The sequence below is a fragment of the Cryptomeria japonica genome, chromosome 10 (genome assembly GCF_030272615.1).
Source record: "Cryptomeria japonica chromosome 10, Sugi_1.0, whole genome shotgun sequence".
In the NCBI taxonomy this organism is placed as follows: domain Eukaryota; kingdom Viridiplantae; phylum Streptophyta; class Pinopsida; order Cupressales; family Cupressaceae; genus Cryptomeria; species Cryptomeria japonica.
Window position 1 is genome coordinate 25,848,366 of NC_081414.1, and position 21,947 is coordinate 25,870,312.

At 37.5% G+C, this 21,947-nt stretch overlaps 1 protein-coding gene across 2 annotated transcripts; it reads right to left on the reverse strand.

Moving 5' to 3' along the window:
- Window positions 1-901: 901 nt before the first annotated feature.
- Window positions 902-21,728, reverse strand: LOC131044293 (succinate dehydrogenase subunit 3-1, mitochondrial-like). Of its 2 annotated transcripts, none has more exons than XM_059213668.1 (6): window positions 21,418-21,728; window positions 20,024-20,111; window positions 19,866-19,945; window positions 1,985-2,063; window positions 1,659-1,895; window positions 902-1,545 (listed from the first exon to the last, which is right to left on the reverse strand). In XM_059213668.1, the coding sequence occupies exons 2-6, from the start codon at window positions 20,084-20,086 to the stop codon at window positions 1,285-1,287; spliced, it is 720 nt and encodes a 239-aa protein (XP_059069651.1). In that variant the 5' UTR covers window positions 20,087-20,111; window positions 21,418-21,728; the 3' UTR covers window positions 902-1,284. The 2 variants fall into 2 exon arrangements, with proteins under 2 accessions (XP_059069651.1, XP_059069652.1); XM_059213669.1 differs by having other exon boundaries at window positions 19,866-19,933; window positions 21,418-21,727.
- Window positions 21,729-21,947: the final 219 nt, after the last annotated feature.

Consider the following 21,947-nt stretch of genomic DNA (forward strand, 5'->3'; position numbering starts at 1 on the left):
TTTATCTTTTGAAGCATTGAAATTTCTCTCATTAGATTCTAACTTTGTAATACTATTTAAAATTTGATTATTTGTAATTGCAATTTAATCATTTTTATTTTCTACATCAATTTCTAGATTACCATCTATTTTGGAGATTCTAACACTCTTCTATTGTGTACTCTCCAAAAAAAATAATATAAATATGTTATTTCTTGCGACCTATTAATACATTAATGAAAAACATCTAAGACAAACTGAGACACAATTACTGCTCCATAAAATGAGTATGTGACCAAAGTAAGATTACCGGCATTTAACTTTTGACTTTCTTGTGGCAAAAACTCAGAGGATCTAAAGAAAGAATAATAGGGTGCCTGTAAATATTGGTAAAAGTTTAAAGTGAACTGGAGGCAAAGAATATAGGTAGCTAAGTTGGAAATTCAACAAAAAGAATCACTGATTAATTCCATGTAAGAGAAACTCCAGCTTGCTCGTTGCAGCCTTATTACTTGTTCATCTTGTTGCCATCTAATTCTATTTGAAGGACAAAATTCAAGACTGACTTAAAAAATCCCAGACATTGACCATGTTAATAATATCTATTTAAAATATAAAGCAACCAGGCTTGCTTTCATTTCCGCCAATTGAAACACAACAGTTTTGCTCAACACTAAGCTGCAAGAGTGCCCAGGTTAAGCATTATGAGTTGCAAAATATGTGGGGAGCATATTTACAGGCTACTTCAACTGGCTGGCTTTCAATTAGCGTACACCAACTCTTAAGTTGAACACAACCATCCTTCTCGACAGCTATTCCCAGAGAATCTTTGCCTTCATACTATAATTTTTTGACAGTTCAACTACAGTTATGAGTTTTAGAGAACAACTACAGGACTATTAAACACTTAACAAACTTTAAGTCAACGGAAAAAACAGCCACAAGTAATATTTCATTAATAAGTTTTACATATCAAATTTGGGATCGTTCAGGAACTTTGCCAAACATCAACTCAAGAAAAACAAAGTACTGTTCTACTTGAGGGAAACGAAAACTATTGCTTCCCCTCCAATATTCCACAATGAAGGTGAGTTTATTGCCATTCAATTCACCCTGTTCCTCAGAAATAGAGTTTTTGGATGATCTTTGCAAAAGCTGAGAAAGCTATACATAGCATAAGAAATTCAGAAATCCGAATTCCTCAAAATGACTCCAGGGGAAAACCCAGATCCCACCATATATGACGAAGCCCATTAACTATATGATAGCAAAATGCTAATAAAGTAAAATTAAACAAACTTAGAGTCAATTTTGGAAAATCGACTGAGAATGAAGATAGGTATAGAGACTAGGATAAGTAAGGCTTAAAGGACCTATTTCCAAGACAAAAAGGAGACCAGACAAAAGTACAGCAGTTAAGAACGCTCCGGAGATTCTATTGAAAATTGAATAGGTTGAAGTAAGTTGTGGCTCATAAATACTAAGATGAGGTGATAATGGACGATTAATGTTCTTTTTGGGGTCTACCACATTCTGCATTGAGGCATCACCATTTGTGGATGTTCCCTGCAAGACAAATAAAAGTTAAAAAAATTGAGAGAAGAGTGCCGCTTTATCATAATAAAGTAATCGTGATAGATTGACAATATTAATTTATCATGGCAACATGTCTTAATTACCTCAACTGGTCCACTAGCAGTGGAAAACCCAGTAATTCTTCCCACAGCATTTACAGCCTGCCTTTGCATATTACTAAAATAAGAAGGAAGAGTTACAGCACCATTTACAACACTCCTAATATATGATTCTGCAGCTCCTTTCATTTTTCCTGTAAGAAGTGCACCAGTTCGACTAGCCAAATACTGCTGTTCATTTGTTTCAACCCAAACATGGCTATTTGGAGATTTTTGAGGAACCTGCATGTTAGAGTTATATCCCACTTTACATCATCTCAAAGTTTTGCAACATTATGAAATTTCAAATAGAATGTAAATTAAAAACTTACCTTTCCCTCTGTTACTCCATTGTGTGACTTAGAGTTAACAAGATCCATTCCAACAATGTCACTTCCAGATCCCTTTGAACTGAAGGAAACTCAACGAGTACACTTAATCATGAATATTATGCTAATCATATGAAACTCAAAAAAGTTGTCTCAAAATAATAGCATCAACGCATAAGGCATTGATAAGGTGGGGTATGACTAATGGCAAAGCGGTGAGAGTTCAGTTCAGTTTGACAATTGTTCAAAATTCATGTTTTATGCAAGTTGTAAAATACGTCTAAATTTGTGATGTAAAATAGACATTAGGTGATACTTAAGACATTCAACGTTGGATATTATAAATACATCCATCATTTCTGACATGAACTCCATGTGAAACGCAAAGTCTAAGAGCAGTTAGCAATACAAAAATAGATGATAGAAGAACAAAAAAGGCTGTGCATCTCTCAGGACCAGCATTGTGGTGAAATCTAATGGTTAAGGTCCAAGGCTGCTCAAAATTATTTCATTAGATCCATTCCAGAAAAAGGAAATAGCAGCTCGATTCTTGGCAAAAGGAAGTATGACATGATGTGGCCATTGATGTTATCCAAAACATGCAAACAAAATGCTTGAATGTAATTTCCATATTGCCTTAATGATTATCAACCTCCTACTCATCCATCTAGGCATATTTGGTACCGCATCCATCACTACACTAACAATTCCATTGGCATTTAATAGTGCAGATGCTAGTTCTTCTGTATCATAATTGCAGAAAATGAAGCACATCTTGAAGAGCAACCATTTTATCTACAATACAATACCTTGGTTTTATATGCAATTTTTATTCATACCATGAAATAATGTTACATATGTACCTCATTCTTGTTTGTAACTTCTATTTTATTTGGTGAATTCCCTTGCAGGGGTTTATTTTGTTTAGATGCCCCGACTAAGGGTTATGCCCAAGACTCACAACTGGGCTTGTCTGTTTATGTATGCCACACCAAACCAGTTGGATTTGATAGTTGACCCCATTTCAAGAGTTTATCAATATCTCCTAGTAATTTAACTGAGGCTCCGATTTGGAAGCCCCAATATATTACCAGTAAAGCTCGCCCATTTGAAATTTCTTGTTTAGAATTTGGATTCATATTAACACATCAAACTTTGAGCAATTTAAAATATTGTAAACCAGATGTTTCCTAGGAGCCAGATAAGCTTTTCTTATCACTGGTGTTAAAGAAGACATACATGGCTCTCCCTTAGGTTGAGAAGGATTTCTCAAGAATGAGTTTTAAGTTTCTAAGAAATAACTGGATATTTTAATACAAATAATAGGAAACAAGGTCAGCAACTCAAACAGGCAATCATAGCAAGCATATTCTAGTAAAAGGAAAGTTATAAACAAGATTGGGGTTTTGAGGGCAAAAATTTCTGTTAAGTAGAAAAAAAGGAGAAGGTTGAGTGAGGTTTCTTTCCATCCCATCCAGCTGGAGAAGTAGGTGGGGGAAGCTCGAATGCAGCATGGGTGTGATGGAGAAATAAACGCCATTCTATTCCTCGTTCCACCCACCCACCACTACCTGGCTAATTTGTGTTAAATTCCTTTCATTTTCGGCATGTTATTTTCCAATTTTGCAACAATGTTACTCTCTTTAAAGCTGTCATTTGATAATTCAAGTAGGACAGTATACAAGAAATTTGTAATTCGAAATTCTACTTTAATTTGAGAGATTATGGATCGTTTTGGTATCAAAGCAATTTTGATCTTTGTGGGATTTGTGGAAGTGAATTTTTGTAGGTCACATGAATAAAAGGAGATACTACCAGACAATCCACAATCTCTACCCAAAAGTGGTATAAAGAGGTGAATATTTTATATTTATTATCTCAAAATTTTGAATAAATGAGTGACAACCCTTGAGAAAAACATGGAGATTGCTAAAAAAAATCAGAATGTAGGAGGCAACAACAAGAACATATAATGCAACAACATGAGCACATAAACCCAAAATCAATCTTAATATTGGATTAGTAGCGAGAGCACTAGCCAGAAAATTTGATATTGCAGAAGCAGGCAAAAATTTGTAGGAGCAAAACACTTTCTTGGAAGATGATGAAGAGATCCAGGTAAAATCCACCCCATTTAAAGTAGAAACAAAGTTAGAAATGAAATATTTTTATGAACAAATAAATGCTGAGTTTTTAGATTCTTGGATTAAACAAGCGGAAGCTTATTTTAGCGTGCATAAAGTTAGTGAGGCATTAAAGATATCTTATGCACATCACAAAATGAGTGGACATGCTCTTGTATGATGTTAAAATCACATGTTATTGTTGAGACATGGACCAGCTAGGACTCGAACCTAGGACCTTCCATACGCTGCTGGAGTGCTCTACCACTGAGCTACTGGCCCCTCTTGGACCAGTCCATCGTCGGTCCAGGTGTGACTTATTTCCAACACCAACACCCCCCCTTAAGCCACACCTCTCGTGTGCTTGGGGCTCCTAGCCTGGACCTGGCTCTGATACCATGTTGAGACATGGACCAGCTAGGACTCGAACCTAGGACCTTCCATACGCTGCTGGAGTGCTCTACCACTGAGCTACTGGCCCCTCTTGGACCAGTCCATCGTTGGTCTGGGTGTGGCTTATTTCCAACACCAACAGTTATCTTCCGAAAAGAGAAGAAAACAGGTCATATCTAAATGGGAAGAATTTAAGGAATCACTATGAAAGAATTTCTATTCTATTGGGCATAAAACTAACTAGAAAATTAAGTGGGTGTATCTCAGACAAAAAAATCAGACAAAGCATGCAGGATTGCACCATGAAATTCAGAAGACAAATTATGTTAGTGGGTATGGACTTGAGGATGAGGATATGCTTATTAAACATCTCAGAGGTCTTCATACCTATATTAGTTCAATATAAAAAGATGATTACTCATTTCACACCACTAATTCAAGCTATTCACTTGGCTATCTTTTTATGTAAATACTAAATACAAGACAGGTCAACCACTCAATCATTGGAAAAAAGTAGTTGCCACCAACCCACAAGACTTGGACGAAGCTTGATTCCAAATAGATTATGTGAAAAGCAAAGGACATCTACCACCCTCATGAAAAGATAAACAACAGACAGTTTTGAGTTTGCAAGCTGGAATCCGACTAAGAATGACAGACCCAGACCTACAGGAATGAACTCACACATACAGTTTTGACCACCAACTGTGCAAAATTGGAACTTCAATTAAAAAAGGCAACTTTTCTGCTTACAGTTTCCAGGATTCCTTCTAGGCTCTGAAAGGAATGCTCCAACATGACCTACAATTATAATAAGAAGTGGTAAGTAAGTTTTTAAGCATGGGAGGAAAAAATAAAATGTTGTATTGATAAAAAAAAGGAGAATTCAGCTTCTTCATAGTTGTAAATGGAAGCTTGACAATAATGTATGCAATTAGGGGAGCATATGGCAGGTTGCATCCACAGCGACTAATTGTACTTGCATAATCTTTTCATTGTTACCCCAAGTTTTCAGGAAGAGGACGGCAGGGGATGGGGGGACACGTTTCAAAGGACAGCGGTGTAGGCAAAGGGGATGGCTATATTAAAAATAGGAAAAAATCTAAATATATAGGAAAATTTTAAATGTAAATATGAAAACATGGATAAAGCATGCATAGATACATTATATTCATATGAAAACATGGATAAAGCATACATATATACATCATAAAACCTTAACATATAACATTTGTGTTCAGAAATCAGAATTTATTGTCAATAGTCAAAGTCAATATGCATTCAAAATTTAGAATTCGTTGTCCAATATCAATATGCATGTGATATTAAACAAATGTCATACAAAATGCCCAAAGGCTACACTGCTGCCATATAGTTTCATTTTCAATTATGATATGAAATACAAAAAAACAAAGTACACTGCTGCCCCTAGTCTGCATCTCTCAATAATGCATCAAAATCAGAGTCCTCCTCTAAGTTATTGCCACTACCATGGTCCACCTCATCCAATGGAATCCCAATCAATCCCCCTAGGTTCTCCTCCTCATCAACCTGGATGACATCTTCGGGATCAACATCCCACTGTAAAGCTGAAGCTTATCGAATACTCTGTAGTCTGTACTTTGACGATCCTGAAGTCAAAGAGCACTATGCACGGCCACTAGCTTCTTCGCTGGTCTACAGGTAAGTCTATTCCTCTTGATGGAGTGGATAAAGCCATACGTGGACCAATTCCTCTTTGCAGCAAAAGAACTAGCAACCTATGCACGAAGGCGAGTGGCAAGCATCTTCAATTGTGGTGTATCCCTCCCATGCCATGTCCACCATCCAATAGGATCAATTTGAGCTAATATAGCTCTATCCAACCTTGCCTATGGTTTACTCAATGTTGGACCACGAAGATTTGAAGTCAAGGAATTGTGTGCAAAGTATTGAAGCCTGCTCCTCTAAATACATCTTATCAATGGCCCGAGTGAACCCATCTAAAACCTTCGGGTCATCAGAAGGAGGCACCCTTCCATCCCTTGGTGCATACCATTTGGGATTTAGAGCAACGGCTACCATATGAAGTGGGGTGTTTATTGTGTTCCACCTCCACATCACAATGGGCTTAACATGTTGCTCATATAACTCCAAAGAAGGATCCTTAACCAAAATTGAATGATTTATCTTCCCAAGCATACTGTCAAATGTCTCATATATCTCTCCAAGACTAGGAGAGTCTGTATTAGCGTATCTAATGACATCTACAATAGGTGAGATGAAAGAGCAAATATATTTGCAAAATGCAAACAAAAAGTTCAAAAGAATTAATTGACATGTTAGAAGCTTCAAAAGTTGGAACATTGGACAATAAAATAAAAATATTAAAATCAGAAATTTAATATGAAAATCAACAATGTCTTACCTCAAAGTGGACCATCAATCATCATCAAGGATCTTTTGTTTGATAGATTTTCCTTGAAAAGAGGTTGAATTAGGCCATCTAGTCCATTTGAATTCACCATCATCAATTGTAGAGGCTCATGCACCTCAAGCATCCTCTCCAACAAGATGAAGTAAATGGCATACCTATAGTATATTCATTAAGCAAAAGCAATGTAAGGCTCAATGAAACAAAATGAAGTAACTGGCATACCTTGTCTCAACAAGTTTGAGGAACTCCTTTGAAAATTTCCTAAAGAGAGCAAGTGAGGTGTGGTGGGTGGAAATGAACATTTTAATTTCTATAACTCTTGCCACCACTTGCTTCACCCAATCTATCTTCCCTATGTCTTTCAATGCATAAACACAAAAAGATCTTCTTATAAGCACCCTCCACCATCAAACCAGCTGATTTGCACACACATGTTGAATCGGTGATCACCCGTACAACATTAGCAGAACCAACCTCTTGGCATCTCTCAAAATGGTAAACTGGAAGTTTGCATCCTTACACTTCCATGAACAATCCATGGCTCTGAGAAAATAAGAAACAGCAGGGCATGCGACTATGTTATTGATGAGTGACCAATGTCTAACATCAAACCACCCATCCATCACAATAGAGCAACTTGTCCTCATCCAAGTTATCCTCATATCCTCCATTAACACATTAACCTTGGATTTGTCTAGGAGGGTAGTGTGTAGCTTATAATCTCCAAGGGGTATGAATGAGGGACCAATAGTGGCTACGTCTCTAATCATTTGTTTAAAGTAAGAGGAATGGGCCACATGAAATGGGATGGTGTTGATGTGTTTTTCACGCACATGCGAACACAGAATAAAATACCTAAAGGTACCTTATCCTCTCTTGAGCAAAGTTTCCCGACTGCTGAAGATCTCGCCAAAGGATCAGTCGAGGCAACTCCAAGGTTCTTGTATGTAGGTTCTCTACTCGTGGATAAGCTCTCTGTGGTATGATGTGATTTTGCTGGAATCACAAGGGGACTTACACTTGATGACTGAACGTCTGATTCGCTTTGAATATTACTGGAACATAGGATTTCACTAGTCTAGATTTTGAAAAAAAAAGGAAAAGGATGAGGCCGAGGAAAGGATCTAATTCTGACGCTAAGAATGTAGGAGCAATGAATAACCTTTCATGAAATTCTAACTAAGTCTTGTTTTGACATCCCAGGACCATCTCCACAAGGTTAGTGCGATCTTCGGAGGAAAACTTTATGATGTTCAGATCATCGCTACAAGCATAGACACCATCAGGCTGATGCATATCAATGAAGAAGCGACAATTGAAGTTAAGCTTAAACTGAATGATTCCAGTTGACTACACAAGGCAAGTCTGCAATCAACAAACTGCTAGTAGTATGGATATACGAATTTCACCATCAATCAAACACATTTCTTCCACTCATCTAATAACATGAAATCAAATCTGAGAAGTATATAGACCATGCAAATTGTTGAATCGACCCATAGATTTCACCATTTCTTCAATGAAGTTTTACAAGTCTTTTACAACAACATCTTGGCAACAATCTTTGCCTTCTCTTTCTATTCTACTCTAATTGCTATTCTATCAACTGACTATTCACTATTTCTAACTATTCACCTTCTAACTACTGACTAACTATTATTCGCCTTTACAAATGAGGAGCCAGGGCTTATATAGTGCCCTTAATACAATTCGATGGCTCAGATCAACTTGAGATCAATGGCTGAGATTTAACAATGAAAACCCTAATTAGGGTTTGTTACAACAAACTCAATTTGGCCAATGAAATAATTGCATTATTTGGACACATGTCTTCTCTGGAATATTCGACCAATGGATAACCGAGGTAGGTACCTCGAAGCTTGTGTCATTTTTGAGGAGTCGGGTACATTGAATCTGGACACGCTGAGATGGACCAATCCGACTGGAGGAGTGATGACTAGGATGCCACCTTGTCTGACACTTGCAACTTGGTAGATATTCAATTTGATGATGCTGAGAAGCTAACTTAAGTTAACTCTTCTGAAACTACCTGCTTCTTCAACGAACCCTTGCTTTAACCTCCTTTGTCTTCGATGTGCAGGATGGATGGTGTACCTTTCCTTGAAATGCTGGATTGGAAAAGATCGTCCTTGTCCTGGCCTGGTCTTCTTTCATCTACAAAACAAACCAAAAGATGATTAAGGACATATAATAAATTCATTTCAACATAGTATTTTACACCTTAAATCATCAACAAAAGACATTAAATGAAGCTTGCTCAAGATTCTCCCCAGGGACAAGCCCTATAAGAATTTCGCCCAGGACCCTTTGGAAGGGTCAGGAGCGAAATTCCTTTTTTAGGCTTTATTTTACACTTCCTTTACCTCAATTCACCCCACAAGGCAAGAATATCTCACTCCAGCCTCAACCATGCCATAGGAATCAAAATCTTGTCCTGACACAAAGAGGAAATAGTGATTTTGATGAATTTCGCTCTGGACCCTTTGGAAGGGTCAGGAGCGAAATTCACTTTTAGCTCAAAATTTGCATCTTTGGCGATCAAACATCTTTCCAAGGCATTCCAAATAGCTTCTCTCACCCTAGTCCAAGCCTGACTTAGCACAAAATTTGGAGAAAAGTATGGTTTTAGTGTTTTTCGCTCTGGACCCTTTGGAAGGGTCAGGAGCGAATTTCTTGTTTTGAGCTCATTTCTTCATATTTGATGACTCTTGGCAATTCAAGGGCATGCCTAAGGACACCTCTAATCTTGACACACACTAGACTTGGCATAAATTTGAGGGAAAAGATAGGTTTTGCACAATTTCGCTCTGGACCCTTTGGAAGGGTCAGGAACGAATTTCTTCCTCTAGCCCAAAATCATCATTTTTGGAGACAAAAATCCATTCAAGGGCAATCTCAAGGGCTTCTATCATCTTTGTCTAGGCCCAGCTTGGCACAAATGTGAAAGGAATAGGTGGATTTTAGAATTTTGCTCTGGACCCTTTGGAAGGGTCAGGAGCGAAATTCTTGATTTGGCTCAATTCCTTCAATTTCAATGATTCCTCGCAACTTGAAGTTACTCCTAAGGACCTCTTCCATCCCAGTTCACTTTAGTTTGCAATTGTCTTGACACAAAATTGGAAAAAAGGTGGTTTTTGGTGAAATTTCGCCCTGGACCCTTTGGAAGCGTTAGGAGCGAATTTCACATTCTAGGCTTGATATTTCATCTTTTATTACTTTCCATCATTCCTCAAGGCAAGAATATGTCTATCCTTCCTCCAACATGCCTTGGACACTAAGAACTTGGCCTAACAAGGAAGACAATGAGGTCCATGAAGATTTTCGCTCTGGACCCTTTGGAAGGGTCAGGAGCGAAAATCATGATTTGAGCTTGATTTTTTCATTTCTCCAACTCCAAACCACCTCAAGACGCAAAGACATGCTATCCCACTTCCATCCATGCTACAAAAAACCAAGGACTTGACCTCCTCCAATGGAAAAATAGGTGTTTTTAGGAATTTCGCTCTAGACCCTTTGGAAGGGTCAGGAGCGAAATTCACTATTTGGCTCAAAATCCTTCACTTTTCAATGCTTTCAAACATTTCCAATGGCAAACGATGTCCATCCTTCCTTTCAAGACGCTTTGCAAATCAAAATTTGGTCAAACTAGGGAGGAAATGAGTCTTAGGAGGATTTTCGCTATGGACCCTTTGGAAGGGTCAGGAGCGAAAATCTTAGTTTAGGCTTGATCCTTGACTTTTCCAACTCTCATCCTCTTTGGGAGGCAAACATAGATCCCTCTCCTTTCATTTCCACCTTGGTCCTGACTCTAGCTAAAGGAAAAATGAGTGTTTTCAAGAATTTCGCTCTGGACCCTTTGGAAGGGTCGGGAGTGAAATTCACCCTTTAGGCTAGAATCCTTCATTCTTTTCACCTTTACTCATCTCCTAAGGCTAGAACATGTCAAAACACCTCTATACATGCCTAAGGAACTATGAATTTGGTCTTGACAAGTGAGAAATTTAGGTGTATAAGGATTTTCGCTCTGGAACCTCTAGAAGGGTCAGGAGCGAAATTCCTAATCTTGGCCAAAATCCTTCACATTTTCACATCCCATCACCTCAAAACTAGAATGTTGGTCTAAACAAGGGAGAAAATGAGGTTTTCAAGAATTTCGCTCTGGACCCTTTGGAAGGGTCAGGAGCGAAATTCCTACTTTAGGCTAATTTCCATCATTTTGTCACCTCAAATCTCCTCTCAAAGACAAATGTGCATCAAAACCTTCCCATCACGTCCCAGAAGTCAATAAACTTGGTCATATCAAAGAGCAAAGTGGAGAAAAATGAATTTCGCTTTGGACCCTTTGGAAGGGTCAGGAGCGAAAATCATCCTTGGGCTCAAATCCTGACTTCATTTTCACATTTCCTCATTCAAACAAGCGTTTTTACCTTCATTCAAGCCTGAGAATATGTTAGTTCTAGGTTTTTGTCAAAGTAGAATGTCTTGTGGAGAATTTCGCTCTGGACCCTTTGGAAGGGTCAAGAGCGAAATTTGACATTTTGGTCTCTCCATCAGGATCATTTTATGGAATATAACATTTAAGTATAAGTGGCATTATACTTTAAGTTATATTCCATATATACTGTCAGGATGTTTGAGAGTGGTTTTGGACCTCCAAGAGTTATATTGCAAAATCTAGTTTTTGGAGGATTCTTCAGTTTTCCAGACAGAGTCAAATTTCAGGATCAGGACATTCCAGACTTAGCCAAATTTCAGGGCATTTGAAGATCAGGACGACATTCCAGACTTCATCACTCACCAACTTGACCTAACTCGGACCTTCAAAGAGGATATTCACTCACCAAGCTTCATTGACCTCCTCAAACTCAAACAAGACACAATTAGCAACGAGAGCAAAACCAAGCCCTAAGGAAGACTTTCAAAGAAACCCTAATTTCGGGGCCCCAAAGACTCACCTTGGCTCAAGCAGAGCCTGCCATCCTAGTGATCCCCTTGGCGACACTCGAAAAGCAAAGGCTAACAGACAAAACTCAAAAACCTAGAAAGCAAAACCCCACAAAGCGAAAAAAAGTAGGGGTCCCCATTTGCAATGGGGCGATGTGTGAATACGTCACAACAGATGGCAATGAGCAAAAAATAATTTGGCAATGGAAGACTTTGTAGCTTCTCATGCTTGCACATTAAACATAGCTTCAATTGATCCTCCCTTGTCACTACCACTCATCTCCCACTTTCCTATTGTAGTTATGACAGCTTCACTACTACCAACTATGAATGGCATAGGGCATAGATGATTGTCCACTTGCAAAAGGTGTCATCATTGTCACACCTTGAGCCCCCATTCCCGCCTCCATATGCAATCTATGGCACTCTATCTTCTCAATAGTTCTGGACAAACTTTAACTCCATGACATGTAACACCCAAAAAATGAGACAATACCCTTGTGTAGCTGCCTCTAAAATCTGTCTTGTAGACATGACAAAGCCACACCCTACTCCCCCTATATTTTTTTGCTTTTTATCCACAAGTCTAACAAATTGGAGAAGAGGTTTTTTCTTATTCAAAGGGCTTTCTGCATACTTTTCCATGATTTTCACTACTACTATCTCCACTTCATTCTCACTACTGCTACTGCTCATATCCTTTTGAGAGTGAAGGCAACTTTAAACTAAAAAAATCAGACATTTTATGCTTCAAACTTTGAAAAAAAATTTAAAAAAATGAAAGGAAAAAACTTACCTCTTTGAAGGATTTGCAACCCCACTCCTAGATTGAATCTCTTTTCCAACTAGCTCTCTCTATCCCTATTCAAAATAAAACTTCTCCCTTCAAACCTGTTGATGTGTTTTTCATGCACATGCGAACACAGAATAAAATACCCAAAAGTATCTTATCCTCTCTTGAACAAAGTTACCCAAACGCTGAAGATTCGCTTAAGGATCACCTGAGATAACTCCAAGGTTCTTGTATGTAGGGTCACTACGTGTGGATAAGCACAGATGGTTGATGTGATTGCTGGTATCACAAGGGGACTTATGTTTGAATGCCTGACTACTTGATTTGTTGAAGCTTAGGTCCTAATTACTTGCTTGAATTGAAAAAAGGGCAAAAGATGAAGGGTTGAGAGAGTCTATTCTAAGACCTAGAATGTAGGAGAAGAGTGAATGATTGAATGGAATCCTACTGGGCGAGGTCTCACCATCAACTTGAACAATTTGACACAAGCTCAGTGTGATCTTCTATGGGATAACTCAAAGATATTCAAATCATTACCATCGAAAATTGATCACCATCCAAGTTAATGCATAAACAATGGGCGCATAACAATTTGAAGTTAAGGTCATATCATTCCAGTTGACCACACAAGGTGCACTTACAATCAGTAAGAGGCTAGTGGTATAGACTAGACGGATTCCACACAAATGTATTCAACAAATTCCTCCATTCAATCTAATTATTTACCATCTAACATGAAGATCCAACAAGAAACCATGCACATTGTAAAGAAACAACAGACTTCACCATAACTTCAATGAAAATGAAGTTCATTACAACTTAGGCAACAATTTCTGCCTTCTCCTCCTCCTCTACTCTAATTACTATTCTATTCTTCTATATTTCTCTGTTACCACCTATTGACAATTCTATTAACTATTAACCGCTACAAAATGAGGAGCTTGAGCTTTATATAGAGAGCTCATTTACAATGAATGGCCAGGATTGATTCTCCATCAATGGCCAAGATCTTACAATGAAACCCTAATTAGAGTTTGTTACAACAAACTCTCCTTAGCCAATAGATATCAGGGGTAGGTATATCGAAGTTTGTGCCTTCATATATGAGCTTGATTCATTGAACTTAGACGTGTCGTAATGGATGCCACCTCAAACTTGCACTTTGTAGACTTGATTTGATTCATCATCATGAAGGGATATCAAGAGATATCTTTTGATATTCAACATTATCTAGCTCACTCAAAGTAGTGGTGATGGGAATTATTGATGTAGCAGAGTCCTTCCATCCTTGCTTGCTTGCCTTGGAGTGATTGTATGACTTCTCCTTAACACTCCTTTGATCTCTTCATGCCTCCAGGGAGTGGTGAGAATCGAGATTCCTCTTAAGTATTTTGTGCTTGTAAATGAAGCGTTCCCTTTGCATGTTGGTGTAGATATCTTCCTTGCAACTTGATCTTGATGTTGATATTTTCTGTTTAGGACACTTATTTTGATCTTCCTCCAACGTGATTCATTTCTTTCCTCATTTTCTGCAAAATAAGATTTATAACCTTTTCATACTCTTACTTTGACTTGATCTCTCATTCTGATTTCATGTGATTTTTCACTAGATTTAATCAAAAGTACATGCTATAGGTGCAATTAGATCAAATTAGGAGGCATTGTACATATCTCCAAAGAATTTCGGTCTAAATTATGGGCAAGGTACATGGAAATTTTGCATCAAATTAAGAGCAAAGGACATGGTTCGGTGTATACTTATCATTCAACCTCTTACACTTGCCTTCACTTTACTCAGACCTTAAGTCTTTTAGTCACTTTAATGCTGAATTAGCCTTCAATGAGACCTTAGGAGTAATTTCGCTTCAAGTTGGGAGTAAGGTACAGGGTTCAAATAAGAAATTCACTCTAGAACCTCTCCAAGGTACATGACTTAAAAATTCGCTCTGGACCTTGTGCAAGGTACATCACTCAAAATTCGCTCTAGGACCTCAACAAGGTACATCACTCAAAATTCGCTCTAGGACCTCAACAAGGTACATCACTCAAAATTCGCTCTGGAACCTCTCCAAGGTACATGACTTGGTGAAAATTTCGCTCTGGAACCTCTCCAAGGTACATGACTTGGTGAAAATTTCGCTCTAGGACCTCAGCAAGGTACACAACTCAAAATTCGCTCTAGGACCTTTGGAAGGTACGCAACTTGGTGAAAAGAATTTCGCTCTTGATCCTTTGGAAGGTACATGCCCGTGGTGAAATTTTTGCTCTAGGACCTCAACAAGGTACATAACTCAAAATTCGCTCTAGGACCTCTGGAAGGTACATGATCTCAAAATTCGCTCTAGGACCTCTGGAAGGTACGCAACTTGGAGTTGGTCTTTGATTCGATTCCTTCAATTCTCTTTCACTTAGTTGATTTTATCTTTCAATTTTCCAATCTTTTCATATGAAAGCATCACCAATTTGGCCTTTTGAGAACATCTATGTAGGAAAATTCGCTTGGACTCTTGAGCAAGGTACATAATTTGGAAAGTTCACTCTCAAGCCTCTGCAAGGTACATACATGACCTTAATACAAAAATTCGCTCTAAGACCTTAGCAAGGTACGGGGTCAAGGTACTTAGGCAAATTTCACTCCAGCGAGGGAGCAAGGTACACATCCTTAGGAAAGACTCTTGACTTAGGCCTTTCACCTGACTTTGCTCAATTTGTTCAATCCTCAAGTCTTCACCCATAAATCATTCTTGCAACATGCTTGATGACTTACTTCACTCCACTCAGGAGACCACCCTGACATGATGACCCTCTAGCTACTTGAGAAACTCTATCCCTTCAATGCAAAGATTAATAGCAAAGACCCTAACACAACCTAGAAAGCCAAAAGTGGGGGTTCCCATTTGCAATGAGGTGATGTGTGAAAACGTCACAACAAAACCTTTCTTCTACTCCTCTTTTTCCTTCACTCACAAATGATGAAGTGGGTGAAAATGAGGGCCCCATTCCCCTTTAGGGCAAGCTGGGAGGTAGGGGCCCACCAAACAATTAAAAAATGTTTTTTTTTATGTTTTTAGAGTTTTTTTTTTTTTCAATTGGGTCGCCGTCGGGGATGTCTGGTCGTCCCAAGGATAGTCAAGGAATGTCCTAGACATCCCCTACCATCATTAACTATAGCCTATGTCGTCCCCTATTTTTTGGGACATTTCCCGGAATTGTTGGCAAATCGAGGATGCCGAGGGGACATCCCAAGACGTCCCCACTTCTCGAAACATCCTTGGGACAAGGATGGGGGATTTAGGCCCAAGGCTGCATCCCTAGGTAACATTGAATCTTTTTATATCAATATGCAATTGCCACTAAAAAAAAATGATTTTACCCTAAAAGCATTTTGAGGATAAGAAATCATGAGTTTATTATAATTTTTTTTAATAAAAATGCAAATTTCCACTAACAAAGTTGATTTTTTTTTGCCTTGGGAGGATTTGTGTAATGTCCCCATTTTAAAATAGGATTTAATAATAAATACTAATAATAAAATTAAAATATTAAAGAATAAAAATAAAATTAAAATTAAAATATCAAAGAAAAGAATTAAAATAATTAAAATTTAGTTAAGTTTAATGAATGGTCAAAAGGCATGATATGAAAAGTTGTGACTCCCTCAAACATGAGGTATAAATGGGAGAGAGAACTTCATTTGAAAGGGGATTTTTAATCAAGAATGACAAGTGCAGATCCGATTTGAATAATAAGACAGCAATGAGGAGACATGACCCTTTAAAGGGATGTCTCTTTCCAAAGAGACATGTCTCCTCACTGAGACATGAAGGTATAAAAAGAGTAAGCAATTAATCTGAAGAGGAGGGAATAGGAATTCTGATTCTAAGTTTAATACAAAAAAGTGCAGGCATCGATCAAAGAATGGAATGAAGAGAGGAAGAAAGAATGGAGCATAGGGAGTAAGAAAGGATTAATGGAAGAAGAAAGGAATGAGCAGAAAATAAGGAAGTGACTTTTCAAGGACAGGAATGATGAAAGGTTGTGACCCTTTGAAAGGGTGGTAATTGTGAAAGGTTGTGAGTTGTGACGCTTGCAAAGAGAAAGCATCATGAAGAGATGTGAACCTCCCTCACTTTGGAAGTTATAAAGGGGAGAAGGTTTCATTTGAGTAGGGGACGGAAGGAAGATCAATTTGGAGAATAATTTATTATTCTCAAAGGCAACAATGAAAAGTGATGACTCAATTCTTATGAAAGGTGGTGACCCTTTCTCTATTAAGGTATAAAGGAGAAATCATCCCAAGCATTGAAGGATCACTCAATCATCAATCATCACTCATGAATCCACAAAAGCAATCATCAAGCAAATCATTCTATTAAAATCAGCATTCATTCAAGCATATATCAAACTAGCATTCATTACATCATCACTCATTAATCATCTAATCAACAATCACTTAGTCATCACTCATCAATACCTCAAATCATCCAATCAAAGGAACTCATTGAATCAATCAATCAATCATACAAATATCAATCAATCGAGTGGAGATCTGATATAAGTGAATAACATTCACACATACAGCCACTATGCATTATACAAGTAATTGATCGTACATATACTTTGTCCCATAATCAATTATATGTGAAGTTGGTGGAAATAAGCTAGGGAGATGTAGTTTACCGGTTCCCCCAAGCTAAGTAGACCACCCCAAGGGATGGAATTGTCTTAGTGGGATGCTCCTGCCGCCTGTGGGCCGAGGGACAAGTTGTCTTAGTGGGACATTGTGCACTCTTCGGCTTAGTTGGGCTGAGCAGTTCACTGGCACCCTTTCGAGGTTTTCCTATCGAGCTAAACTATGATTGGTTACGGGGTAGTTAGCTAGAAATAATGTTTATCATTCCATATGATGTATTTGTTCACTATTCCATGTATGTATTCATTGATTCTTAAGTTTGTTAATGATTAGGTGAAGTTACTTTAGTATGTTATTGTTAAAAGATAAATTATATTGTTGGAATTGTCAATTTGGGCAAAAAACAGGTATATCCCAATTTGGGGACATTGCAATTTGAGAGCAAAAATTTCTGAGTTTATTAATGGAATCAAATTTGCAACCTTACACTTGGACTTGGATCAGCTCAAGAATGGTGGTACCATGGGTTGGTTACCTAGGTCATTGACTAACAAACACATATGATGAATTTTACAAAAGGTTAATTGAGAGATTCAACATAACAGATCCAGAAGTTCATTTTACATAATTGGCACTAATAAACAAGAAGAGACAGTGGAGAGATATGTAGAAGAATTTCAAAGATTATTGGTAATGGTGCCCAATGTTTAGGAAAGAAGATTAATTGTGCTTTTTATCAAAAGGCTAACTGAACCTCTTAAGGGTTTAATTAACGTGTTTGATCCACTAACCCTTCAAGAGTCTATCAAAAGAACTTCAAATTTAGAAACTTTTGTAGCCAAGAATAAGTTATTTCGAAAAAACCCTCCTATAGGGGCAAATACAAAACCTTTTCAAAAGGGTTTTTCTAAAAAAAAGGCATTAACACAAAAGAGTAATTTTTATGAAGTAACCAAAAATGAATTGCACCAAAACAAATTATTCTTATCTTGTAGAAAGCCATGGGAACCTAGATACCGTTGTTTGGGAAAAGGCCAAGTGCATTACATAGAAGTAATGTACGATGAGGCGGAAGAATCAAAACACAAAGTAGTTGGAGGCAAAAGTGAAAACTCAAAAGGCAAACTTGCAACCTCGTCAAGTGCTCCAAAATAACAACCTTTTTGAGTACATAGGATCCTACAAGGGCACAAAGTTCTAGTCCTAATTGATAGGGGAGTGACACACAATTCCATTCACAAAGGATTAGTTGCTAGAAGAGGGTTACAAACAGAAGGTTTCAACAGATTCAATGCTATAGTAATGTATAGTTTTACCATCCCATGCACTAAGAAAATTCAACTATTGGAGATTACCCTTCGTAGACACAAAATACATGATGACTTCTATGTGGTGAGCATAGGAACCAATGCAGTCTTATGAGTGCAATGGCTACACTCTTTGGGAGATCATATATATTTCTTTCAAATTCACTTAATAGTTTAATAGTATATAAATATATTAATCGCCCAAGATAAAGCATGATGAATAATCAATGGGAAGAAATCATATAACATGTATAAAGCAGTGATTAATATATCACAAAAAGGCAGCAGTTAAAGAATAACCATGGCAGCAATTAGGGTCTTAGAAGCTTTCAAAGGAGGCGATGGAAATTAAGAAAAGGACGTGTCTATTTGTAAGGATGTCTCTCTTCAAAGGATGCCTCACTTACTAGAAGTATAAGAAGATATAAAATCAGATTGAGAAGAGAAAATGACTGAGATTAGATGTGGAGAAAATAAGACATCAAATAAATACTAATAGATTTATGCATGAATAAGATAAAGAAGATCATTCAAATGTATGATTGAAAGAGGAGAATGCACATGATTTGAGTGGAACAATGAAGTGAATAGAAAGAACAGAATAGTTGGATACACCTCTGCCCCTCCCTGGGCGCACATATCCCCGTATCCGTCTCCAATACGGCACGGATACACATTGGATACCATACCCACACGTTCCCAAAAAGCCTTGATTTTCCCATGCCGAATGCCGTGTGATTTGATTTTTAAAAAATTTGATGTAAATCTTCCTAAACTTAATTCAAAAAAACTTATATCATGAAATTTTAAAAAAAATTTGTTATAAATAGAGTGTTCCATGGGGGCGTGTCCCCCCCCCTCCCTCCGTTTCCGGGACGGGGGCATCCCCAAGCCACGGGGACATCTCAGGGACTCCTAGGAGGACACCTAGGAGTCTCCCATAGCCCCCACTTAGAAACCCATTCCTGAAGCAAAAGATGGTGAGAATTTTGTGAAAATGGCATCATTATCTTCAAGTCACTATCATTCTCTTCATCAGAATATATACATTAAATATAACATTTAAGTCAACTTTTTAAAGCTCAAAATTTTAGCTAAATAATCATTAAGGATCGACAACATATTCTGAGCTCTCGTTAACTTTACCACTAGTAATTTGAAGTTAATAGAGCGTAACACAGAAGAGGTTGACAACAGTGAATAAAATTTCGAACTAGTATGACCAACAAGAAACAAATAATTCAATCTACCAACCTAAAAACCCTTGCAGCGGTTGTCCACCTCTGAGCAAAAGCGAAAGCTCCGAACAAAACCCCATCTCTCTGTGCAACAACCTGACTTTCCCGATTTCATATTTGACATTAAAAGCCACTTGAATAAAAAATTGACATAGTAAAAGTGTGTTTGCAGACCTGAGCCAAACCAAGTGTGCAGTGTTTGGTCTGAGATCGTCGAAGAATGCCTGCTAACGCCATTATGCACCCTCTTCCTTCTAGAAAACTGTTCATTAAAAACACACCAAAAAGAAAGAAAAAATTGTAGGAGTGAAATTAAAAGGGAAATCTGATTAAGGATTGAAAAATATCCAAGAAAACAATTTTGATCGGAAACAAATATGCTAAAGAGAAATCCTTGCACCATGATGAAATGCCATGATCATAAACATTTTATGAATTCAACTGTCATGAAAAGAAATGAAAAAGCTAGCATTGTTAATTCAAGTCTAACGTCTGAGTACAATTCAACCCATAATGGAGAACTTACTGATATTCAAGACTCGATACCTTGCAAGAAAGGAAGGCTCCTCCCTTTCCAGCCATTATCAATTGCTTTCGAAAACATCAACTGCTATGTTGACATGCCACAGGTCGGTGCAGTTGGACTTTGTTTGATCGAATTTAATTATTTGTACCAAGCTTTTATAAAATAGAAATCTGGAACTAATACATAGTACCGTGTTAGGAGATGAAAAATGAAGGTGTGGATCAAGCAGGTTACAACTGCTTTACCCTATAACTGTTACGGTCAGTGGTCTTCCTTACTCTTGGGGGGATTCGGATTTGGGTGCTGGAAAACTTCCATTAACATTACACCAGAGTTCCTTTAAGACTCTTTGTCTGTGACTCTTGTGTAGGCTTAGACAGTCTTAAGTAAGCAGTCGTAGGCAACGTTAATAGGATTTCAGTCTGCGAACCAATAGTTCCCTGTAAGTTTTTACACTAATTTTGCGGATCATACACCTGATACATCATCAGGATAAGATAAACTGTATAAAAATTATATTGGTCAATAGACTCAATACTGAAGCAAAATCACTCAAAACTTGACTGAACTCAATGCCAATGACTTCTGCATACTTCAAATTCAATTATACTATTCTAGGTGCGGCATATCAGGAATCTTGATATTCAAATGATGGATGGGATAATTGTCGAGGTTTTAAGGTTTTATATTTTCTATTGGGTTAAGCGAATTGCGCTTATCTTCAAGGAAGCAAAATCATGATACTCGACTGGATTTGTATTCAGCTAATAATGAATATATTTATACCAAACTGGTAGGGCTTTTTTGGACAGTCCAAACCTAATTCACGGGATAGTTTTCAAAACTAATATCACGCGTGCCCTTGGCAGGGTATTGAAGAAAATTCAAGTGTTACAGTAGTTATAAAATCTAAAATTGTCATTTCGTTACCATGTTAGAGTTTTGAAGAAAATATAGGACTCAATAGTTTTGTTTGTGAACAGGACTCAATAAACAGTGTGCAGTAAAAGTAGGAAATCGATTAATCACACACAAATCATACCTGGATTATCCTCTGAGCTTTGGAAATTTTCTGCAAGAATGTTGTCGATAATTTCTGCCGTTTTCTCCCGTTGCATTGCAAATCTCGATGACTTCTGCCGTCTTCTTCTGTTGCGTTTAAATTTACTTTCTGCCAGGTGCTCGACCATCGTGGGAGAATAGGGGGCAGTCGACTTTACACCTGTTGATCCTCCTGGTGGCCTGTCTGGTTGATCCTCCAGATAAACTGGGATGCTTGTTTTCTCTCTGTTTTACTTTACTTCATCCCCGGACATTATTGTTACTGCAAATATTTTTGGAGTATTTGCGGAGTTGCTGTTTTAAATTAATATTATATATATATATATATATATATATGGAAGCAAAATTTACCTCTATTGTTGTGCAATAAATTGTGGACGTGAAATGTTCAGAAGTCCAACTTAAAATGGATCAATATATATATATATCTAATTTATATCTATAATTTTTTTTAAATGGTTCCTTCTAATATAAAATAAAATAGATATATTCGTATTAATTATTTAAAAA